At 43.8% G+C, this 17,332-nt stretch overlaps 2 protein-coding genes across 14 annotated transcripts in view; both read left to right on the top strand.

Moving 5' to 3' along the window:
• TEX14 (testis expressed 14, intercellular bridge forming factor) overlaps positions 1 to 14,673 on the top strand; it is a 150,603-nt gene extending 135,930 nt beyond the window's left edge. For 11 of the 13 annotated variants that reach the window (XM_070772545.1, XM_070772547.1, XM_070772546.1 and 8 more), the window contains 9 exons: positions 15 to 223; positions 1,452 to 1,548; positions 2,907 to 2,981; positions 5,844 to 5,921; positions 6,871 to 6,970; positions 10,519 to 10,611; positions 12,522 to 12,631; positions 13,844 to 13,895; positions 14,314 to 14,673. In XM_070772545.1, the coding sequence (XP_070628646.1) occupies positions 15 to 223; positions 1,452 to 1,548; positions 2,907 to 2,981; positions 5,844 to 5,921; positions 6,871 to 6,970; positions 10,519 to 10,611; positions 12,522 to 12,631; positions 13,844 to 13,895; positions 14,314 to 14,350 (851 nt within the window). In that variant the 3' untranslated portion in view covers positions 14,351 to 14,673. Of the gene's footprint in view, positions 1 to 14; positions 224 to 1,451; positions 1,549 to 2,906; positions 2,982 to 5,843; positions 5,922 to 6,870; positions 6,971 to 10,518; positions 10,612 to 12,521; positions 12,675 to 13,843; positions 13,896 to 14,313 lie in introns of all 13 variants that reach the window. The other 2 variants (XR_011561905.1, XM_070772544.1) reach the window with 2 other exon arrangements.
• A 1,349-nt stretch (positions 14,674 to 16,022) lies between these two features.
• Positions 16,023 to 16,961, top strand: LOC139177713 (large ribosomal subunit protein eL39-like; the record flags this gene model as incomplete). The annotated part of the gene is made up of 1 exon (XM_070774268.1): positions 16,023 to 16,961. A coding segment is annotated over one exon (219 nt), but the record flags the coding sequence as incomplete, so codon positions are not given.
• Between the last annotated feature and the right edge of the window lie 371 nt (positions 16,962 to 17,332).

Raw genomic sequence — 17,332 nt, 5'->3', positions numbered from 1 at the left:
CTTTTCTACAACAGGGTCACTTTCTTCAGTTGCTAGTCAGTATAAGGACTGCCTTGAGAGTATCCCATTTCAGGATACTAAAACAGGATCTACCTCGTGCGGGACCAGTCAAGAATCTACTCAGACTTTGTCTGATAAATTTACAAGTGTCCGAGAGAAAGCAAAGAGCCTAGATTCCCTTCTTACTTCCTCTGAAGTTCTCCCTGCTAGACTGACTAATCTTGTAAGTATATAGACTGTGCGTTGCACCCTCATGGAGTGATTCCAAAGGTGTCAGTGATCAAAAGGTCAAGGTTTCTCCATATCTATTTTACAGAGAAAGGAAGAAATAAGCTGGATCCTCCCCAGGCTTCCCTGGGGCTCCTTTCTGATCTGTATTGTAGACTGGATCCTGGGCTTTTGTACCCTTTCCTCTCCCCACCCCACCAGAGATAATGTTTGGCGATTTCTCTAAAGAGCCGGCCTCTGCCATAGCTTATGATGCTACCTTCATCTGCACTGTTCTTTCAGTCTAACCATATTTTACATTCTGCTTCTTCCTTGAAGCCTCCCCTGGTTAGTTCTCAGAGAGTTCTGATTGATCTGTACCTTGTTCCTGAACCAGTAATCTGCAGTAAAAACACTTACTGGTGCCTTCTCCTTGCTTCCTCCCCTTTCCCGTGCTATTTGCTTGTTTCCCTCTTGCTCTCCTTCATATTTCACATGTAGTCCTTTCAGGAAAACTACAAATTCCTTACTCGGTACTGCTCATTAAAAATCCGTTGACTAACCATAGTGTCGCTTCCCTGGTGGCTCAAAGATAAAGAATCCATCTGCTGATGCAGGCGATGCGAGTTTGATCTCCGGGTCAGGAAAATCCCTTAGGGAAGGAAATGGCAACCCACTCCAGTATTCTTGCCTGGGCAATCCCATGGACAGAGAAGCCTGGAGGACTACAGTCCATGGGTTTGCAAAAGAGGTGGACACGACTTAGTGAATAAACAACAAACAGACCATTCTATGGGCAGACTGATTACTTGTTTGGCCCTCAGTGAAAAAACCACTCTCATCTTCTTTGGGCATTTGACTCACAAAAAGCCTCATTCTGAAGTAGGGAATTTAAAAATTGTATGCTTTTGTTCAATGTACTGTCAATAGGGCAGGTTCTAAGGGCCAGGCACTATGCCAGGCCCTCTAATAGGCATCCAAAAGTGAATTTAAAAAGTCCCTGCCCTGAAGGAGCTCAGAGCCTAGTGAGAGGGACTCAGTAAAAACTGAGTGCTGTGGAGGCAAAGAAGGGTGGGAAGCTTCCAAGAGAAGGTGACGTTTGAATGAGTTTTACTCGATCAACAAAACAAGTGGCTTCGTCCATGAATGATACACAAGCTTAATTTTGGAAATGACTGAGCTTAACATGCCTTTTTAGCTTAATAATGTGTGTGTAAATTACCACGTTTATGTCTTATTTATAGAAAAGATTGCCTGCCTTTACTGGGGCTGGTTCCTCCAGCATTGCTAAGGCGCCTGACACATCACACTGTGCCACTCAGAGAAGGAGCCTGCCGAAAGGTACCCTGTGTTCAGTATTAAAATATAAGCTCATAATTAGTAAGCCCATTTAAGAGAGCCTTCATCTCATCTTTGATGCTATAGTAGGTTTCAACAAAACTGCTATTTCCCCTGATTATACAAATTAAACATACTTGTTAGCAAAAACTTGGAGATTAAAGAAGAGCTTAAGGGACTTTCTTGGAGATTAAAGAAGAGCTTAAGGGACTTCCCTGGTGGTCCAGTAGCTAAGATGCTCCCAAGGTAGGGGGCCCAGGTTCAATCCCTGGTCAGGGAACTAGATGCCACGTGTCATAACTGAGTGTTTGCATGCAGCAACTAAATATCCCACATGCTGCAACTAAGATTTGGTGCAGCCAAATAAATAATTTTTTTTCAAAGAACTTAGAAAACTACCACCATTCTAGCATCGTTTTTTAACTTGTACTATTTTGGTACCTATCTTTTTTATGTTTTTAGAACTATACCCCTCCGTATATTTATTTATTTATATACACACACACACACACACATATATATATTTAGCATAGCTAACATGGTATATCAGCTCTGGCTGCTGCTTTTTCTTCAGTGATATATTTTAGAATTTGCACTTGACAGTAAAAATTATTCCTAAGTATGAGATGACTGCGTACTAGTCCATTCTATATATGTTGCCTAACCGTGCTTTCATATTGAAAATTCATGTTGTTTTCTAATTTTTGGTCTTCAGAAATCTTTATCTGAACCTCTGGTCTTTCTTTAGGATAGAGTCTTAGAAGACAATTTTCAGATCAAAGGGTCTGAGAGTTTTAACCGATCTTAAGGCCTTTGCTCCACTAATCTTGTTGTCTTGTGTCTTTGGTATAAGTCTTAGAATTTCCCTCAAGGGAATAGAGTTATTTCAAGCTGTGCTGAGGGGTCTTGGTTACTGTTACAATTGATCCCTTAGGTGAAGGTCCAAAGTATGGTCTCCCATATCCCCTGGCTGGGTAATCTACACAGAAAGACCCCCACTTTGTGTTTTATTCATTTTGACGGGTCTGGAGCTTCTTTATTCCTCCAGCCGCCTTGGTCCAAATTGGACCCCTGGCCTTTTAGTAAGAATTTATACCTCACCTACCCCAAAGATCCTTGGAGAGGGCCACAGGTCAAGTGGTACTGAGGTGAGCAGGGAGGTAGGAGAGGGTTTAGAGGAAAAGCGAGCGTAAAGCCATTCACATATGAAGTCTCAATAGGACTGTTCATGTAAGAGGATTTCTCCTTGTCTTAGCTTGTTTCATCCTTGAGAAATTCTAAGTCAAATACGTATGGAAGCCTAGCAAGTCTAGTTCAGGTCCAGGAAGGTGTTCAGTCACTTTCCCTTTATCTTTCTTAAGAACTCGTAGAAGCCATCTCTCAACATCACATCGATGAGCTACCACCACCGTCTCAGGAGCTGCTTGACGAAATCGGTAAGGCACGCACAGTGCAGAATATCCTTCCTGGCCCTGCTTGCTGTGGTCACGGACCACGTATGGGGCTTTGTTTCAGGTGTGAGCACTAGTGCAGAAGGCCCTGTGAAGGTCTGCTTGGATGGACAGGATTCAGGAGGGGGCAGTTTTCCAATGATAGGCCTCAGACTACTACTAAAGCCTGGCCAGCATATGTGGCCTGTGTCTGTGGTCATGTTGTTCCTTAAGGGTCTACGGTAGTGATTCTAAGAGGGAATAACAACATCCAAGTGGTTTATCATGATGAACTTCTTTTATTAAAGGAATTCTCACCTCCCTTTTGAACCAAACTAGCTATACTTCAGCGCTACTGAATTCTGGCATCTCGGGCCAAAACATCCTGTGCTTTCCATTCTGCCATTAGCAGGAGATTTTAAAGTATTGGCATTGTGGAAGAATCCCTTTCCTGAGGGCAGGGAAGTCAGTGGCACAAGATCTAATGACACCAGAATTTTTCATTTGAGGCAGAGACTGAGGGACACCCACTCAATTTTAGTTGCAGCTGACCCGTGGGCCCTGCCCAGCTGAGCTGCTGCTGGGGTAAACGGAGCAGGTGTTAGAAGCGTTTGGGCCCGGTGCTTTGTTTCCCCAGGCAGGGAGGACTGACTGCTCTCTTCTTGACAGCCTAGCTGACCTCACTCTCAGAGGGTACATTTCATCAGGCCTCTGATGGTCCAGTTCTTAGTATAGGACCAGTAGGGGGTCTCCTGAGGGGCATCTCTCGGTTTTCAGCATCTCTGAAGTCTGGTGTCTCATCAGGAAGAGAGAGGTGAATGAGGCCTTAACCTGGTCTGACTCAGTGGACAGATATGGTCTAGGCTGCCCAACCCCTAACCCCCGGCTGCTGGCCTTGTGAACTTGGGTGAAGGCGGTCAGACCTGCCAGAACCTTCCCTGGCGTCTTTCTCTTTCTGCAGTCACAGGCCCTTGTTGCCCCGCCACAGCCCTCCCCAGTGCCACAGGGCTGTGGGCTCAGGCTCTCGGGCTCTCACCCCACTCCAGCTTTCGTCCTCTGGAACCCACTATGGCACCCTTGCAAATTCCTCCTCTCCAGTTGCTGTCCTTCATATAATAATGGAACTGCTGCTGGTGAGAGGAGCGGCCACCCCCACGTGTCCTGCTCTCGGTGCCGTCTGGTTTCTGGCCATGGGTGAGGACGGCAGTTGCAGGCTCCTGTGCAGTGTGACCTCAGTGATGCCCTTCCTCTGGGTCCTGCTCTCTCCCTGCTGTCCGCATGTGGACCGCCCCCGCATCTCGGCAGCTGTCACAGGCTTCCTCCTGGGCCCCAGCCTCTTGGCACTGCTATATCCCAGTGTGCTCTGCAGAAACTCCCCCTCATTTCGCCTATGGTAATTTTCTGGGCCAGGTTTTTAGACGATGTCTTATACTTTGAGATGGGTCGGTAATTTTCCAGAAAGATAAAGGGCAGAGGGCACCTGAGTAGTTTCTCCTAATAATGGGTGTGCCTACCTGATTATTGCTTATCATCATTGTCATCATTTCCTCTCAGGAGAGCTGTGGGGAGTTACCTGCTCCTTTGAAGGGCCCTTATGCAAAGCTCCAGGCTTCTGTCCAGGGCCTCAAGCAGGGGGTCATTTAGAATCCTCTAAGATCAGCAAGGACTACTTTAACAAGGATAACAATAACAAGGATTTTTAAGTTTCAGATTATATTACATGAGCTTTATGGGGCCCCTTAGTGCCCAGAAGCTGCCAGATAGGGCTTGCTTCCTGACTTGCTAGAAGAGAGAAACTTGTGCCCACACACAGCAGGGCCAGTGAGCCTGGGGGCCCATCTGTGCTGCCTCCCAGCTGTCTCTCTGCTGGGCTCTGGGGAACACTTTGAGGAAAGGGAGGACCTAACACTTGTGAAGCAGTATACTGAGTTTAGGAGATGCTTGTCTTGGTCTAGTGGTCAATTCTTTAGGAATTGTAAATTATATTCTTTGCGAGAGTATATAAAATAGAGATTAAGAGCATAAACCTTAGAATTAGACTGCCTGTACTCAAATCCTAATTCCATCACATTACTATCTAATTCCTTTACCTTTCAATTTATTTTTTAATTGAAGGATAGTTGCTTTACAGAATTTTGTTGTTTTCTGTCAAACCTCAACGTGAATCAGCCATAGGTATAATATATCCCCTCTCTTTTGGGATTTCTTTTCCTTTCTTTACCTTAATTTGCTCATCTGTCAAACAGGAATAACAATAATATGATCAATCTCATAGGGTTGTTGTGAAGATTAATTCAATATATTAATCTTGAATTAAGGAGATTAGCAGTTCTAGTGGTAAAGAACCCGCCTGTCAATGTAGGTAGATGTAAGAGACACGAGTTCAGTTCCTGTGTTGGGAAGCTCCCTTGGAGTAGGAAATGGCAGCCCACTCTAGTATTCTTGTCTGGAAAATTCCATGGACCAAGGAGCCTGGCAGGCTATATAGTCCATGGGGTCACACAGAGTTGGACACGATTAAGCATGCATGCAGGAAGGAATCTTGAATTAATGTATACAGATTGGAAATAGTACCTGCTCTGCAAGTGCTACCTATCATGATCATCATTTTTACGTTTGTGTTTAGTGTTCCATGGGATTGAATACAGTGGTTCTCAAGTGCCATTAGGCATCAGACTCATCTGGAGGGCTAGGTAAAACATCCACACCCCCAGAGTTTCTGATTCAGTAGTCTGAGGTGAGGCCTGAGAATCTGCATATATAACAAGTTCTCAGTTGATACTGAGGCTGTGGGTCTGAGAGCTACTCTTTGAGAACCACTACCCCAGAGGATGACGTGACATGCAGATCTGTTTTATGTTGTGACAGAGCACCTGAAGGGGCAGCAGGTCTCATCCACAGCCTTGGATGAGAACACAGCAAGTCGTCCGGGCAGCACTGCAAATGGTAAGCCAGATCCTCAGATCTTTTTCGGGCTGCTCAGGTGGCTCAGTGGTAAAGAATCCACCTGCCAATGCAGGGGACACAGAAGTTGTTGGTTTGATCCCTGAGTCAAGAAGATACGCTGGAGGAGGAAATGGCAACCTACTCTAGCATTCTTGCCTGGAGAGTCCCATGGACAGAGGAGCCTGGCAGGCTGCAGTCCACGGGGTCGCAAAGAATTGGATATGATCTTTTCACCAGGTTTTGCTGTAACTGTCCTTGGCAGCATAGTGGTACACCTGGGGGTGTGGACTTTGAAGTCAGGCACACTCCACTTCAGTTCTGACTCCATGGCTTATTTTGGTCTGACAAACTGTTTTATATACCTGAGCCTCAGTTATCCTCATTTGTCAAACGAGAGTGATAACTCCACCTAATGGTGTTCATGCACAGTGCCTGGTACGTTGTAAGATAGTTAGCAAGCGTTAGTCTCCTTCCTCTCATAGAACTTCTGGCAGGATGAAATGGGAAAGCATATGTAAAATGCCTGGCATACACTAAAGGGCTCTACCCTTCCCCACCCAAATTCTTTCCCTGGCTTCAATATGGAAACATCTAACAAGTGGGAAGAGGGTGGTCCCCCGAAATAAATCTGTACAACTTGTTTTCTGGGTCTCTTGCGGCCTCTTTTATGTGCCATTTCTTTCCTCTGTCTCTCTTGAGCCTTGGCACAGGAACGCTTTCCTGTAGTTTCACCTGGCAGAGAGCTCCCCAGACCTCCAAAGCAGCTGCTGTGGATACGGGCACCCTGTAGATTGCCACCTGGCCCCCTGCTCTTCTGGGCAGAAGGGAACTCGTGCTTTGCAGACTTCAGGGTCCACTGATTAGCCTTCATTTTTTTGCACTCCATTTTAAGGCAGGTTTTCTCAAAAAAACTTTTTTTGCTCTAATAAAGTCTTTCAACTGTTTCTAGATCAAAGGCATTTAGAAGAACAAGAAACTCACAGTAATAAAGAAGACAGCAGTATGCTTTGGACCAAAGAAACCCAGGATCTAGAAGAGGACACAGAGAGGTAACAGAAAAAGCTAGATTTTTTTTAAGGGTTTCGAAAACTGTAGTGTTAATTTATGTTAGTTTTTCTTCTGATATTGACAAATTAGGAACAAAGGGTCTTTTTTTCATGTTATCCTTATAGCCCCTATTCCTAAAAGTTTTTTTTTTTTTTTACCAAGTTTTTAATTGTGGTAAAATACATACAGCATAAACATTTTAAGTGTACAATTCAGTAGTGCTAAGTATGTTCACATTGTTGTGCAGCTGATCTTTTTCATCCTGCAAAACTGAAACTCTGTACCCATTAAACAACAACTCCCCATTTCCTCCTCCCCTCATTCCCTAGCAACCACAATTCTACTCTCTTTATCTGAATTGGACCACTCTTGATACCTCCTGTAGGTGAAATCATGCTGTCGTTGTCTTGTCACTGGCTTATTTCACTTAGCACAATGTCCTCAAGGTTCATCCATGTAGCATGTCAGAATTTCCTTTCTTCTTAAGACTGAATTCCATTGAGAGGGTGTGTATGTGTATCACATTTTGTTTATCCACTCATCTGCTGGTGGATACTAGGTTGCTTCCACCTTTTCACTGTCGTGAGTAATGCTGCTGCGAATGTGAGTATACAAATACCTTTTCAAGATGCCCTGCTTTCGTTTCTTTTGGATATATATATATGCAGGAGTGGTATTGCTGGATCATATGATAAATCTATTTTTATTTTTTCGAGGAAATGCCATCCCGTTTTCTGCAGCAGCTGCACCATTTTACATTCCCACAAACAGTGCAAAAGGGTTCCAGTTTCTCTACATCCTTACCAATACTTACTATCTTTTTTATAATTTATTGTTAATTGGAAGATAATTGCTTTATTATTATTATTCTTTTTTTGTTAGTAGCCATCCTAATGGGTGTGAGGTGGTATCTTATTGTGGTTTTGATTTGCATTTCTCTAATGATTAGTGATGTTGAGCATCTTTTTGAATGTGGATGGCCATTTATGTATCTTCTTTGGAGAAATTGCCCAGTTTTAAAATAGGATTATTTGTTTTTTTTTTCCTCGTCAAGTTGTTTTTTGTTTTGGTTTTTACTTCATTTTGTGAGGCAAACATAGGTTTCAGTTTCTTTCAAAACATTTAGTTAAAGAGAATTTTTAGGTCTTCCTAGCCAAATAAGAAAAGATGGGGGCAGTGATCCAGACAGTTCAGTCTAAAAACACAAGTTTCCCTCAAGGGACCCAATTCTGTTCTTGACTTGGAGCTCTCCTTGGACCTGCATTGCAAGGTAAACCACCTCAGCTCAACTTCTCTAGCTTTGTCCAAGCTGTCAAACTTTGTCCCAAACTCAGGGCCAGGACTGGGGGGAGGTGAAGGCGACACCCTCCGTGGGGACAAAATTGAAGGAGGCACCAAGAAACTCAGAAGTCAAGAAAGTACTATTTTAATGCCGTATTTGTAAAAATCAATACTAATGCAAAAAAAAAAAAAAAAAAAAAACCATATTTTGATGAACAGAATATTTACATTTTAAAGGAAGAGAGGCTATGAATCTGCACTTAACACCACTTGCCTCAGTCTCCTCCTGGCCCAGCAGATACCTGGGGAAGCCATGCAGAATACTTTCAGCTGCAAACATTAGAAAAATACACTTAAAAATACCACTCCTGTTTAGATGATTTTGTCTCACCAGCGGTTGGCAGGGCTTGGCTGATGTAGAATCAGTGATGCCTCTGGAGACTTAGGCTCTTCTGATCTTTCTGCTCTGCCAGACATAGCATGTTGGCTTTTGTTTTCAGACTTGTCAGCTTTTGGACAAGGTGGCTTCTGTGCCCATTCCAGGCAGAAATAAGAGGGGAGGGCAAGAGTCTAGCCCACTCTGTGCTTGTTTATCCAGAAAGCAAAAAAAATTTTCCTAGAAGCCCTTTTCAGCAGATGATATCTTCTTGGCCAGATAGGACACATGGCCACCCTTGGTTGCCAGGGAGACTGGAAATTGAGTTTTTAGCTTTCAGCTGCTATAGAAGAGGAAGGTAAGGGAGGAGAGGGTTATGAACAACTTTTGGGTAGTGAATCCCGTTTCTGTCACACTCTTCAGGGGCTAAACTATTCTTTACAAAGAAGGAAAAGAGAGAGACCTGGATGGGAAGGTCTTATAAGGAGACCAGAGCCCTGGGACCTGAGAGGAAGGAGGGAGAGGGTTTTTTTGAGTGGGGAGACAGAGAAGACAAAGAGGCAAAGGAGGAGGCAAGCTTTTGTCTGTGATGTCTGCTGTAACTCCATTCATTCCTTCTCTCCAGTGCATCTTCAGTAAAAATCTATGCCTTTATTTAAGGCAAGAGGAGAGTATCCCAAGAAGGCTGAGTTACATTCAGTTATACAAATACAAACTGCTTTGCACATGATCAAAAGTTAGCTACTGTTATCACTGCCTCCTCCTTTTCCCGAAGGGCTGGCTGTGCTGGCCGCAGGTCGATGGCCACAGCTGCTCAGTCATCTCAGTCCTGCACCAAGCCAGAGTGGAAGATATTTTTTTCAGACAGTTGGGACTTTTCAGGCCTCTGAAAACACATTATCCTCATCCTGTAGCCTCAGAGGCAGTTCTTAATCTGGAAAACTTGCTGGAATGAGTGTGCAGTTCTAGCCTCAGGTGGAAGTTGACGTAATGACCTAGAATTGAGACAGAGTCTAGATTGCACTTTGGGAGGCAGTGATATTGTGGGTGCTGAGGCTTTTAAAAAAAAAATAATTTATTTTTGGCTACACTGGATATTCGTTGCTGTGCACACGGGCTCTCTCTGGTTGCGGGAGCAGGGGCTACTCTTTGTGGTGCTCAGGCTTCTTACTGCCGTGGCTTCTCTTGTTGTGGAGCACAGGTTCAGGTGTGTGGGCTTCAGTAGTTGAGGTGCGTGGGTTTAGTTGCTCTGTGGCATATGGGATCTTCTCGGACCAGGGATCGAACCTGTGTCCCCTGCATTGGCAGGTGGATTCTTTTCTGTGTCTGTACTTATGCTTGTGAGTGCCTGCTGAGTTGCTTCAGTCGTGTCCGACTCTGTGACCCTATGGACTGTAGCCCCGCAGAGGCTCCTCTGTCCGTGGGATTTTCCAGGCAAGAGTACTGGACTGGGCTGCCATGCCTTCCTCCGTGAGATCCTCCCGACCCAGGGATCAAACCCGTGTCTCTTACGTCTCTGGCATTGGCAGACAGGTTCTTTACCACTAGTTCCAGCTGGGAAGCCTGTGTGTGCTTATAAACAACAGAAATTTATTTCTCACTGTTCTGGAGGCTGGAGGTCTAAGATCAGGTTTGAGGCAGGTAGGTGGCATAACCACTGTACCGGTAACAGGGAAGTCCCGGGGCTGAGGCTTTTTGTCAAGAGCCTGAAAGAGGGTCCTGGTGCGCATTTACATGGGCTCTCAGTGACCTCCACAGCTCAGTGCGGTCTCACCGAGCTCGTTTTCTCGTGTGTGCAGTGTGAAGGTTCTTTCCTGCTCTAGAGGGCATGTCTCCTTGTCAGGGGAGAGGGGGAGTGGTCGCTGTCTCATTCTCTTCCTTTGCCTTGGACAGAGCTCACTCTACACTCGACGAGGACCTGGAGAGATGGCTGCAGCCCCCTGAGGACAGCACACAGCTACCAGATCTGCCCAAGGGCCCGGCAAGGTTCTTGTTCTCCACCAGGGCATCCTTTCCTTCTTTCTCAGGAAGGGGGATGAGATTTTAGTTTTGCGCTTTTTTTTTTTTAACAGATTTTATTATTTCTTTAGAAAGTACAGCAACTTCTTGGAGAATGAATGTTTGGCCAGGGTATTATGTCACTGTAGATAAGCCGGCCCCACCTCCTGCCTGCGCCTCTCCTTCCAGCCACCTACCGTGCTCCCAATGCTGACTAGCAGATTGATATCAGAACAGAGAGAGGCCTCTAAAATTGCTGTATCTTGGCCCTGTCACCTTCAACATTTTCATCGGTCATTTGAATTAAATCAGAAAATGCGTGCTTATCAAATTTTTAGATAACACGGTCTAAGGATGGATGGTAATGTGATGGGTGATAGACTGTGTATTCAAAATGATCTTGACAGGTGGGAATGTTAAATTTCTCTGCAAGATGAAGGTGAGCGTTTGGATCCAAAAGTATTGAATGTGAGAGGGCTGACCTAATAGAGAATTTTTTGACCAGAAGCTCGTACTCAACTGTAATTTCATTGAAAATGGGAAATACGTCTTATTTTTATATGCCAAGCATTTAACATGCATTTTGAGACATGGTAAGAATTCAAGACATTCTCCTTGAAGAAGGCATGGACAGGGACTCCCTGAGACCTCAGTTTGATATGGTTGCTAAAAAGGTCTATGCTGCACTAACACTGAACAGGCAGAAAATGTACTGTCCAGATCAAGGTGACGTCTCAGACTGGCTAGAGGCTCCTAGAGCTCCTCGAACTCTGGTCACTGTGGGGCTCCTGGTGGGGTGTCATATTTTAAAAGGGACAGTCACAAACAGAAGATGGTGGCCACAGAACAGCTAGATGTCTGGAAACCTTGTCATATGAGAACAGCTAAAGTTGCTGGGGAGGCTCAGTCTGAGAAAAGCATATGGGATAGAGAATTAGATAGCTGTTCCCGAATACCCAAAATACTGTAAAGCGAACAGAGTCAGCTCACTCTCCTCTGCCCCGAAGGACAGAGCTACTGACTAGAAACTGCAGAGCAAAAGACGTTTATTCAATAAAGTACAAGTTTTCTAGTAGCCACAGCAATCAGAAAGAGAAAACAGCTGCCTTTACTTTAACAGCAGCCCCTCCCACCCAGGCATAAGGGGGATGACTCTGGTCCAGGGCATCTGGACGGAGGTAAGAGATAACCTCCTCCAACTTTAGAGCCTGTGATTCTACTGGTGATGAGAGGTTAGGAAGAAAAAAATCCTTTTCTTCCTAGCTGGCTTTACTTTCTCTCTCACTTTGCATATTTTGTTTTGAATATCCACCAAGTGAAAGCAAGAAAAGTCCCTATACTATATCAGTTTGATTCTGCCATCATCTGTTCTGAGCTCTTGAGGTGCAGAGCCATAGGAGATCTCTGCCCTTAGGGAACTTAGAGCTGAGTTGGGGAGATGGTTTCTGCTTACTAGTCTGACAGATGTGGTCTTCAATTGTTAGATCCTGCAATTAGATATTTCACTTGAGAGTTTCAGGAAATGAAGATAAGGTAACAAAATATATGTGGTTGTAAAAAGGACATCAGTTACAACATAAATGAAATGTTTGTTTCCTTTGAGACGATATAGCCTAGTGGTTGAGAGCAGAGTCCTGAGTCAGACTTTCTGGGTTGACCTCAGCTCTAGGACGTACTGGGCATGTAATTCAACCTCTTTGTACCTCAGTTTTCTCACCGCTGTACTACTTTACACAGTTGTGATGAGAATTAAATGAGTTAATATACATTACAGCACTTGGACACAGAGGGAACCCACACAATTAGTGCTAGCTATTGCTGTATTTCCTTGGGAGCACAGTCTTCTCCCTCTGGCCTTTGTGCACATGATTTAATGACCAAAATCATTGTCATTGAAGGGAGGCAAGCAGCAAAGATCAAGAAGTTGGTGAAAAGAAGCGGAAGGGGGAAGAAAGCACGAAGCCAGAGAAAAGGAAACCGGAGAGCTTTTTAGGGACTTCTGAAGAAGGTGTGAAGGTCATTATAATGTAACCCGGAGTCCTTGGGCTTCAGTGAGCATCAGAGTTATTTACAAATATTTCCCAGATGCTGTATACAGTCCTCCTACACTTTCCTCCTATAGTTCAGCCCAGGTTTTCTATTAATTGCCAATTATGTCTTCATCACAAAACAGTAATGACATCCAATTTTATTTCTAAATCAAGTCTTCAGCTAGTCTCATCATCCACATATACTGTCTGGAAAGATGTTTTGCTCCTAATGTATCTTCAAAAAAGTTCTAGATTTATCTCACGGAGAGGCTAAATAAGAATCCAATAAGAAATCATAAATTGTGGAATTTAACTGGTGCCTACAAGTAATGTGAGAAATATAAATTAACCTTAATTTCAAAACTTTTGATAGAGCTCTAAGGGACCATCTGCAAATGGTGCCTTCCTACATTTAAGATCCTCCTACTCAGGAAGTTACGGTCATTAATTCTTTGAGATCACCTGGTACCTCTTTCATCCCTTCCCCAGTCCATTCTCATTCTCCCTCTGACCTGTATGAACTGAATCTGCTGGGCTTGCTGGTCAGCCGGCTCCCTGTTGGCCAGTGAGAGGCCCTCGCAGATCAGAGGGCTGACAAGTAGCTGGATGTTACTTGCCCGCCTGACTACGGCCTCTGCGCCTCGTGTCCGTGTGGAAATGGTGTCCCTCCACAGCTTCTGTCCCGTCCTTCCACTTCTGGCTTGCACGGGGTCCCAGTAACTGTCCTGCCCTGCCGCTGCTCTCCCCAGCCCCTTCAGACTTAGGGGTGACAAGGCTTCCCACTGCTGCTGGTCACTGGATGCTTCGCCATCCCTTGTTTGCACCCTTAACTCCAACACCTCTGTAAGCAGGCACTTCATGAAAGGGCCTGGGGATACATTCTGTTTCCTCCAGGACCCTGACTGTGTGAGCATTTAGCTAGTACTGAATTCACTGAGAACATGATGGAGGGACCCTGTGAAATTAGCATTATTGGTATGTGTTGATATGACAGGGAGCTGTAGGATATTAGGAGTGGAAGCCCAGTAATTGTTTTTAGACATATTTCATCTCTGTAGAAGCAAACAGTTGTTGGAGGTAAAACAGTCCACCCTAAACTGGAGAGAGTACTAGTGGGACTTCTGAACGCTGGCATCCTTTGATCCAAAGAATAATCAAGTTGTTTTTTCTTCCTCCTATATTTCATCAAGAGGAACTAAAACCCTGTTTTTGGAAGCGACTGGGTTGGTCTGAACCATCCAGGTAATGAGATACCAGATGTTTGTAAGTCAGAGCCCACTGTTTACAGACAACACGAACAGACTTTAAACATTTACCAGTATCTAAATAAACATTAATGACAAAGGCTTGAATTCAGAGTTGCTCAGTTTTGAAATGCTAATGTTTAAAATTAATTAAAACAGAAGGGGAAACATGCCAACTTGGATTACGGAATTGGCAGTCAGCACAAGAAGGTTCTGGGTGGAGGGAGCACAGAAGACGCTGCTGTCCCTTGCTTTGCGGGCATTTCGCATTTCCAGGACACAGTAGTTTATCATAAGCTCTTTTGATGATAAAGATCAAAGTTTCTTTCCCTTGAATTCAGTTGAATAGAAAGAGGCTGTTGTTTGTGTCTTTAAAAAGCATACACACCAACTTGAAACTCCCTTTTTTCGTTCAGGATAATCGTGTTGGATCAGAGTGACTTGTCAGACTGACCGGAAGTGGACTCTAGGTGGACTCCTGGCCTGAGTCTGAGTGCCCTGCTCGTGAGCTCCCTTCTTCCCTCGTCTGCTGCGGTCACTATTAGGGCAGTGGGTCTGCAGCTCACACTTTGTTCAGCTTCCACTATAGACAGAATGGCTTGTTTGTTTGCAGCACATTTAACCATTTGTTTTCAGCCAGATTTCTGAAAAGTAAAAGGTGTTTTGATTGTAAAACTTTCTCATTGTGCCCCGAATGGCATTTGGTTTTTTTGATACAGATTTCCAAAAACTTTAAATTCATGTTATATCTAATAAAACGTTTCCTTTTAATACCAGTTAAATTTCACTTGTAAGATATATTTCTTCTTTAAAAATTGTTTATTTATTTATTTATTTTTGGCTCTGCTAGGTCTTCATTGCTGCGGGCTTCCCCTACCTGTGGTGAGCGGAGACTACTCTCCGAGTACTCAGATTTCTCACTGTGATGGCTTCTCTTGTAGAGTGTGGGCTCTAGTCGCGCAGGCTCAGTAGTCATGGCGCACGGGCTTAGTTGCTCTGCAGCAAGTGGGATCTTCTCAGACCAGGGTTCAAACCTATGCCTCCTGCACTGGCAGACAGGTTCTTTACCGCTGAGCCACCAGCGAAGCCCTGTAAGATATATTTCTATATTTTAGTTATTGAGAAAGGAACTGCCAGCCAAAGAAGTTTTAATTTCTGTTATAAAATTTGACAAATAATTAACTATTGCTACCATCTATCATGGGCTTCCCAGGTGGCTCAGTGGTAAAGAATCTGCCTCCACTGCAGGAGATTCAGGTTTAATCCCTGGGTTGAGAATATCCCCTGAAGGAGGAAATGGCAACCCACTCCAGTATTCTTGTCTGGAAAACCCTATGGACAGAAGAGCCTGGCAGGCTACAGTCCATGGGGTCACAAAAGAGTTGGATACAACTTGGCAACTAAACAGCAACCACAACCCAACATACAAATGCGCACCACTTATCCATGCTTTTTTTTTTTTTTTTTAAGTTTTATTTATTTATTTGCATCAGGTCTTAGTTGCGTCCCATGGGATCTTTGTTTCGTCATGTGGCATCTTTTGTTGTGGACACGGGGTCTTTTGTTGCAGAGCACGGGCTCCAGAGCGTGAGGGCTCAGCAGCTGTGGGCACAGGCTTAGTAGCGCCTCAGCATGTGGGGTCCTAGTTCCCTGACCAGGGATCAAACCTGCGTCCCCTGCGTTGCAAGGTGGATTCTTAACCATTGGACCATCAGGGACCCCATCCGTGTTTTATTATAGAAATGTGGCCCTCCTCTTTGCCAGAATTGCTATATTCCCACTCCAGCTATAATTGACTTACATGATAAAAGTATAGGCAGGAATAAAAGCCCAAGATATTTTGAACTCTTTAAGTGAACAAACCATCTCTGTATTTCAGTTTGTATACCTCACATCCTTAGTGTCTCAGAAGAATGAAACTATGGTAAGAAAGATCACAGTATTTTCTCTAATTTAGCCTCTTGTACAGTGCTAGCCAGCTAACATTTTATTTGTAAGTAGTAGATCTTTTGTTTGTGAAAACTGGATAGTTCCTGTTGTGGATGGTCATATTCAATACAGTTCTTAGCTCCCTCAAATTTTACCCTACACAAATAAAACAGGAAGGTACAAGTTAATATGAACGTTTAAAAGCAAGGAAACACTCTCTTCTCCGCCATCCTATGTGCGGTTGAGTTCTCTCCTCACCGTGTCTTCTCACAAGACTTTGAGGATCAAGCGATTCCTGGCCAAGAAACAAAAGCAGAATCGTCCCATTCCTCAATGGATTCGAATGAAAACTGGCAATAAAATCAGGTACAACTCCCAGAGAAGACACTGGAGAAGAACCAAGCTGGGTCTGTAAGAAGCAAGCTGGGTCTGTAAGAAGCAAGCTGGGTCTATAAGAAGCAAGCTGGGTCTATAAGAAGTGGTCTTAACATGTGTGGCACACATGTTAAGACCACTTTTTTAAGCAGCCAAATCACAATGAGAACATCACTACTGTAATGCTTGGCTCCTGATGTTATTTCCTCACTATCAGTCTGAGACCCAGTAATAGATATGAAACGTTGGAATTGTTATTGTATTATATGGTTTGTGATGACGTACTGAATAAATACTGTCAGTTAGGACATGGGCCTGTCCAATGATAGAAATGTTCTCTAGCTACCAAGTACTTAGAAGTACAGCTAGTAAAATAGGAACCGGCTTTTAAAAGTTTTGTTGTCTTATTGTTCCCTATAACTAGCAGCTCTTACACCTACTGTTATAGGAAGTACACGTATGTGTCATCCTTGTACCTGAAGGCAGCACCTTTTTAAAATAAACCGTGGTGGGGAGGGGTGCTTGCCACTAGACATGCAGGATCCTAGTTCCCCAACCAGGGATTGAACCCACTTGGCTGCCAGGAAAGTCCCATAAAAAGCATGTTTATATGCTATTCTATGATGTGAACCAGGGTTTGGCAAACTGATCTCCTGCCTGTTTTTGTATGGTCTGTGAACTAAAGGTATGAATTTTTAAATGGTTGAAAAAATCAAATGTTTTTGACGTTTAATAAATTCAAGTTTACCTACAAAAAAAATAAATAAAAGCAAGGAAACAGTCGCTAGCCATTGTAATCAAAGGAAAACCAAGACAAATTACAAATAATACTAGGTATAAGAAACTTTGAGGAATATAGAGATTTGGTCATATGCAGTAATTCCTCTCATAAAATTTTATATATTGAGACAAAACCAACATATATAAAAATGTGAGAACTCATAGCAGACGTATCATGACTTTTAAAGGATGAGCATTATCTATTAGTGCTCATAAAGGCTACAGGTCCTACACAAACTTGCCCTGATGTGGTTTGTAATCTTCTTGTCTACAGAGTAGACTTTCTGTCTGGCCAGTGACTGCATAATACCGGCCATTAACAGTAATAATGTTGGCAAATGTTATTAGTTA

The sequence above is a fragment of the Bos indicus genome, chromosome 19, assembly GCF_029378745.1.
Source record: "Bos indicus isolate NIAB-ARS_2022 breed Sahiwal x Tharparkar chromosome 19, NIAB-ARS_B.indTharparkar_mat_pri_1.0, whole genome shotgun sequence".
Taxonomy (NCBI): domain Eukaryota; kingdom Metazoa; phylum Chordata; class Mammalia; order Artiodactyla; family Bovidae; genus Bos; species Bos indicus.
Note: the sequence above shows the minus strand (reverse complement) of the source record. Positions and strands in the feature narration are given on the sequence as shown.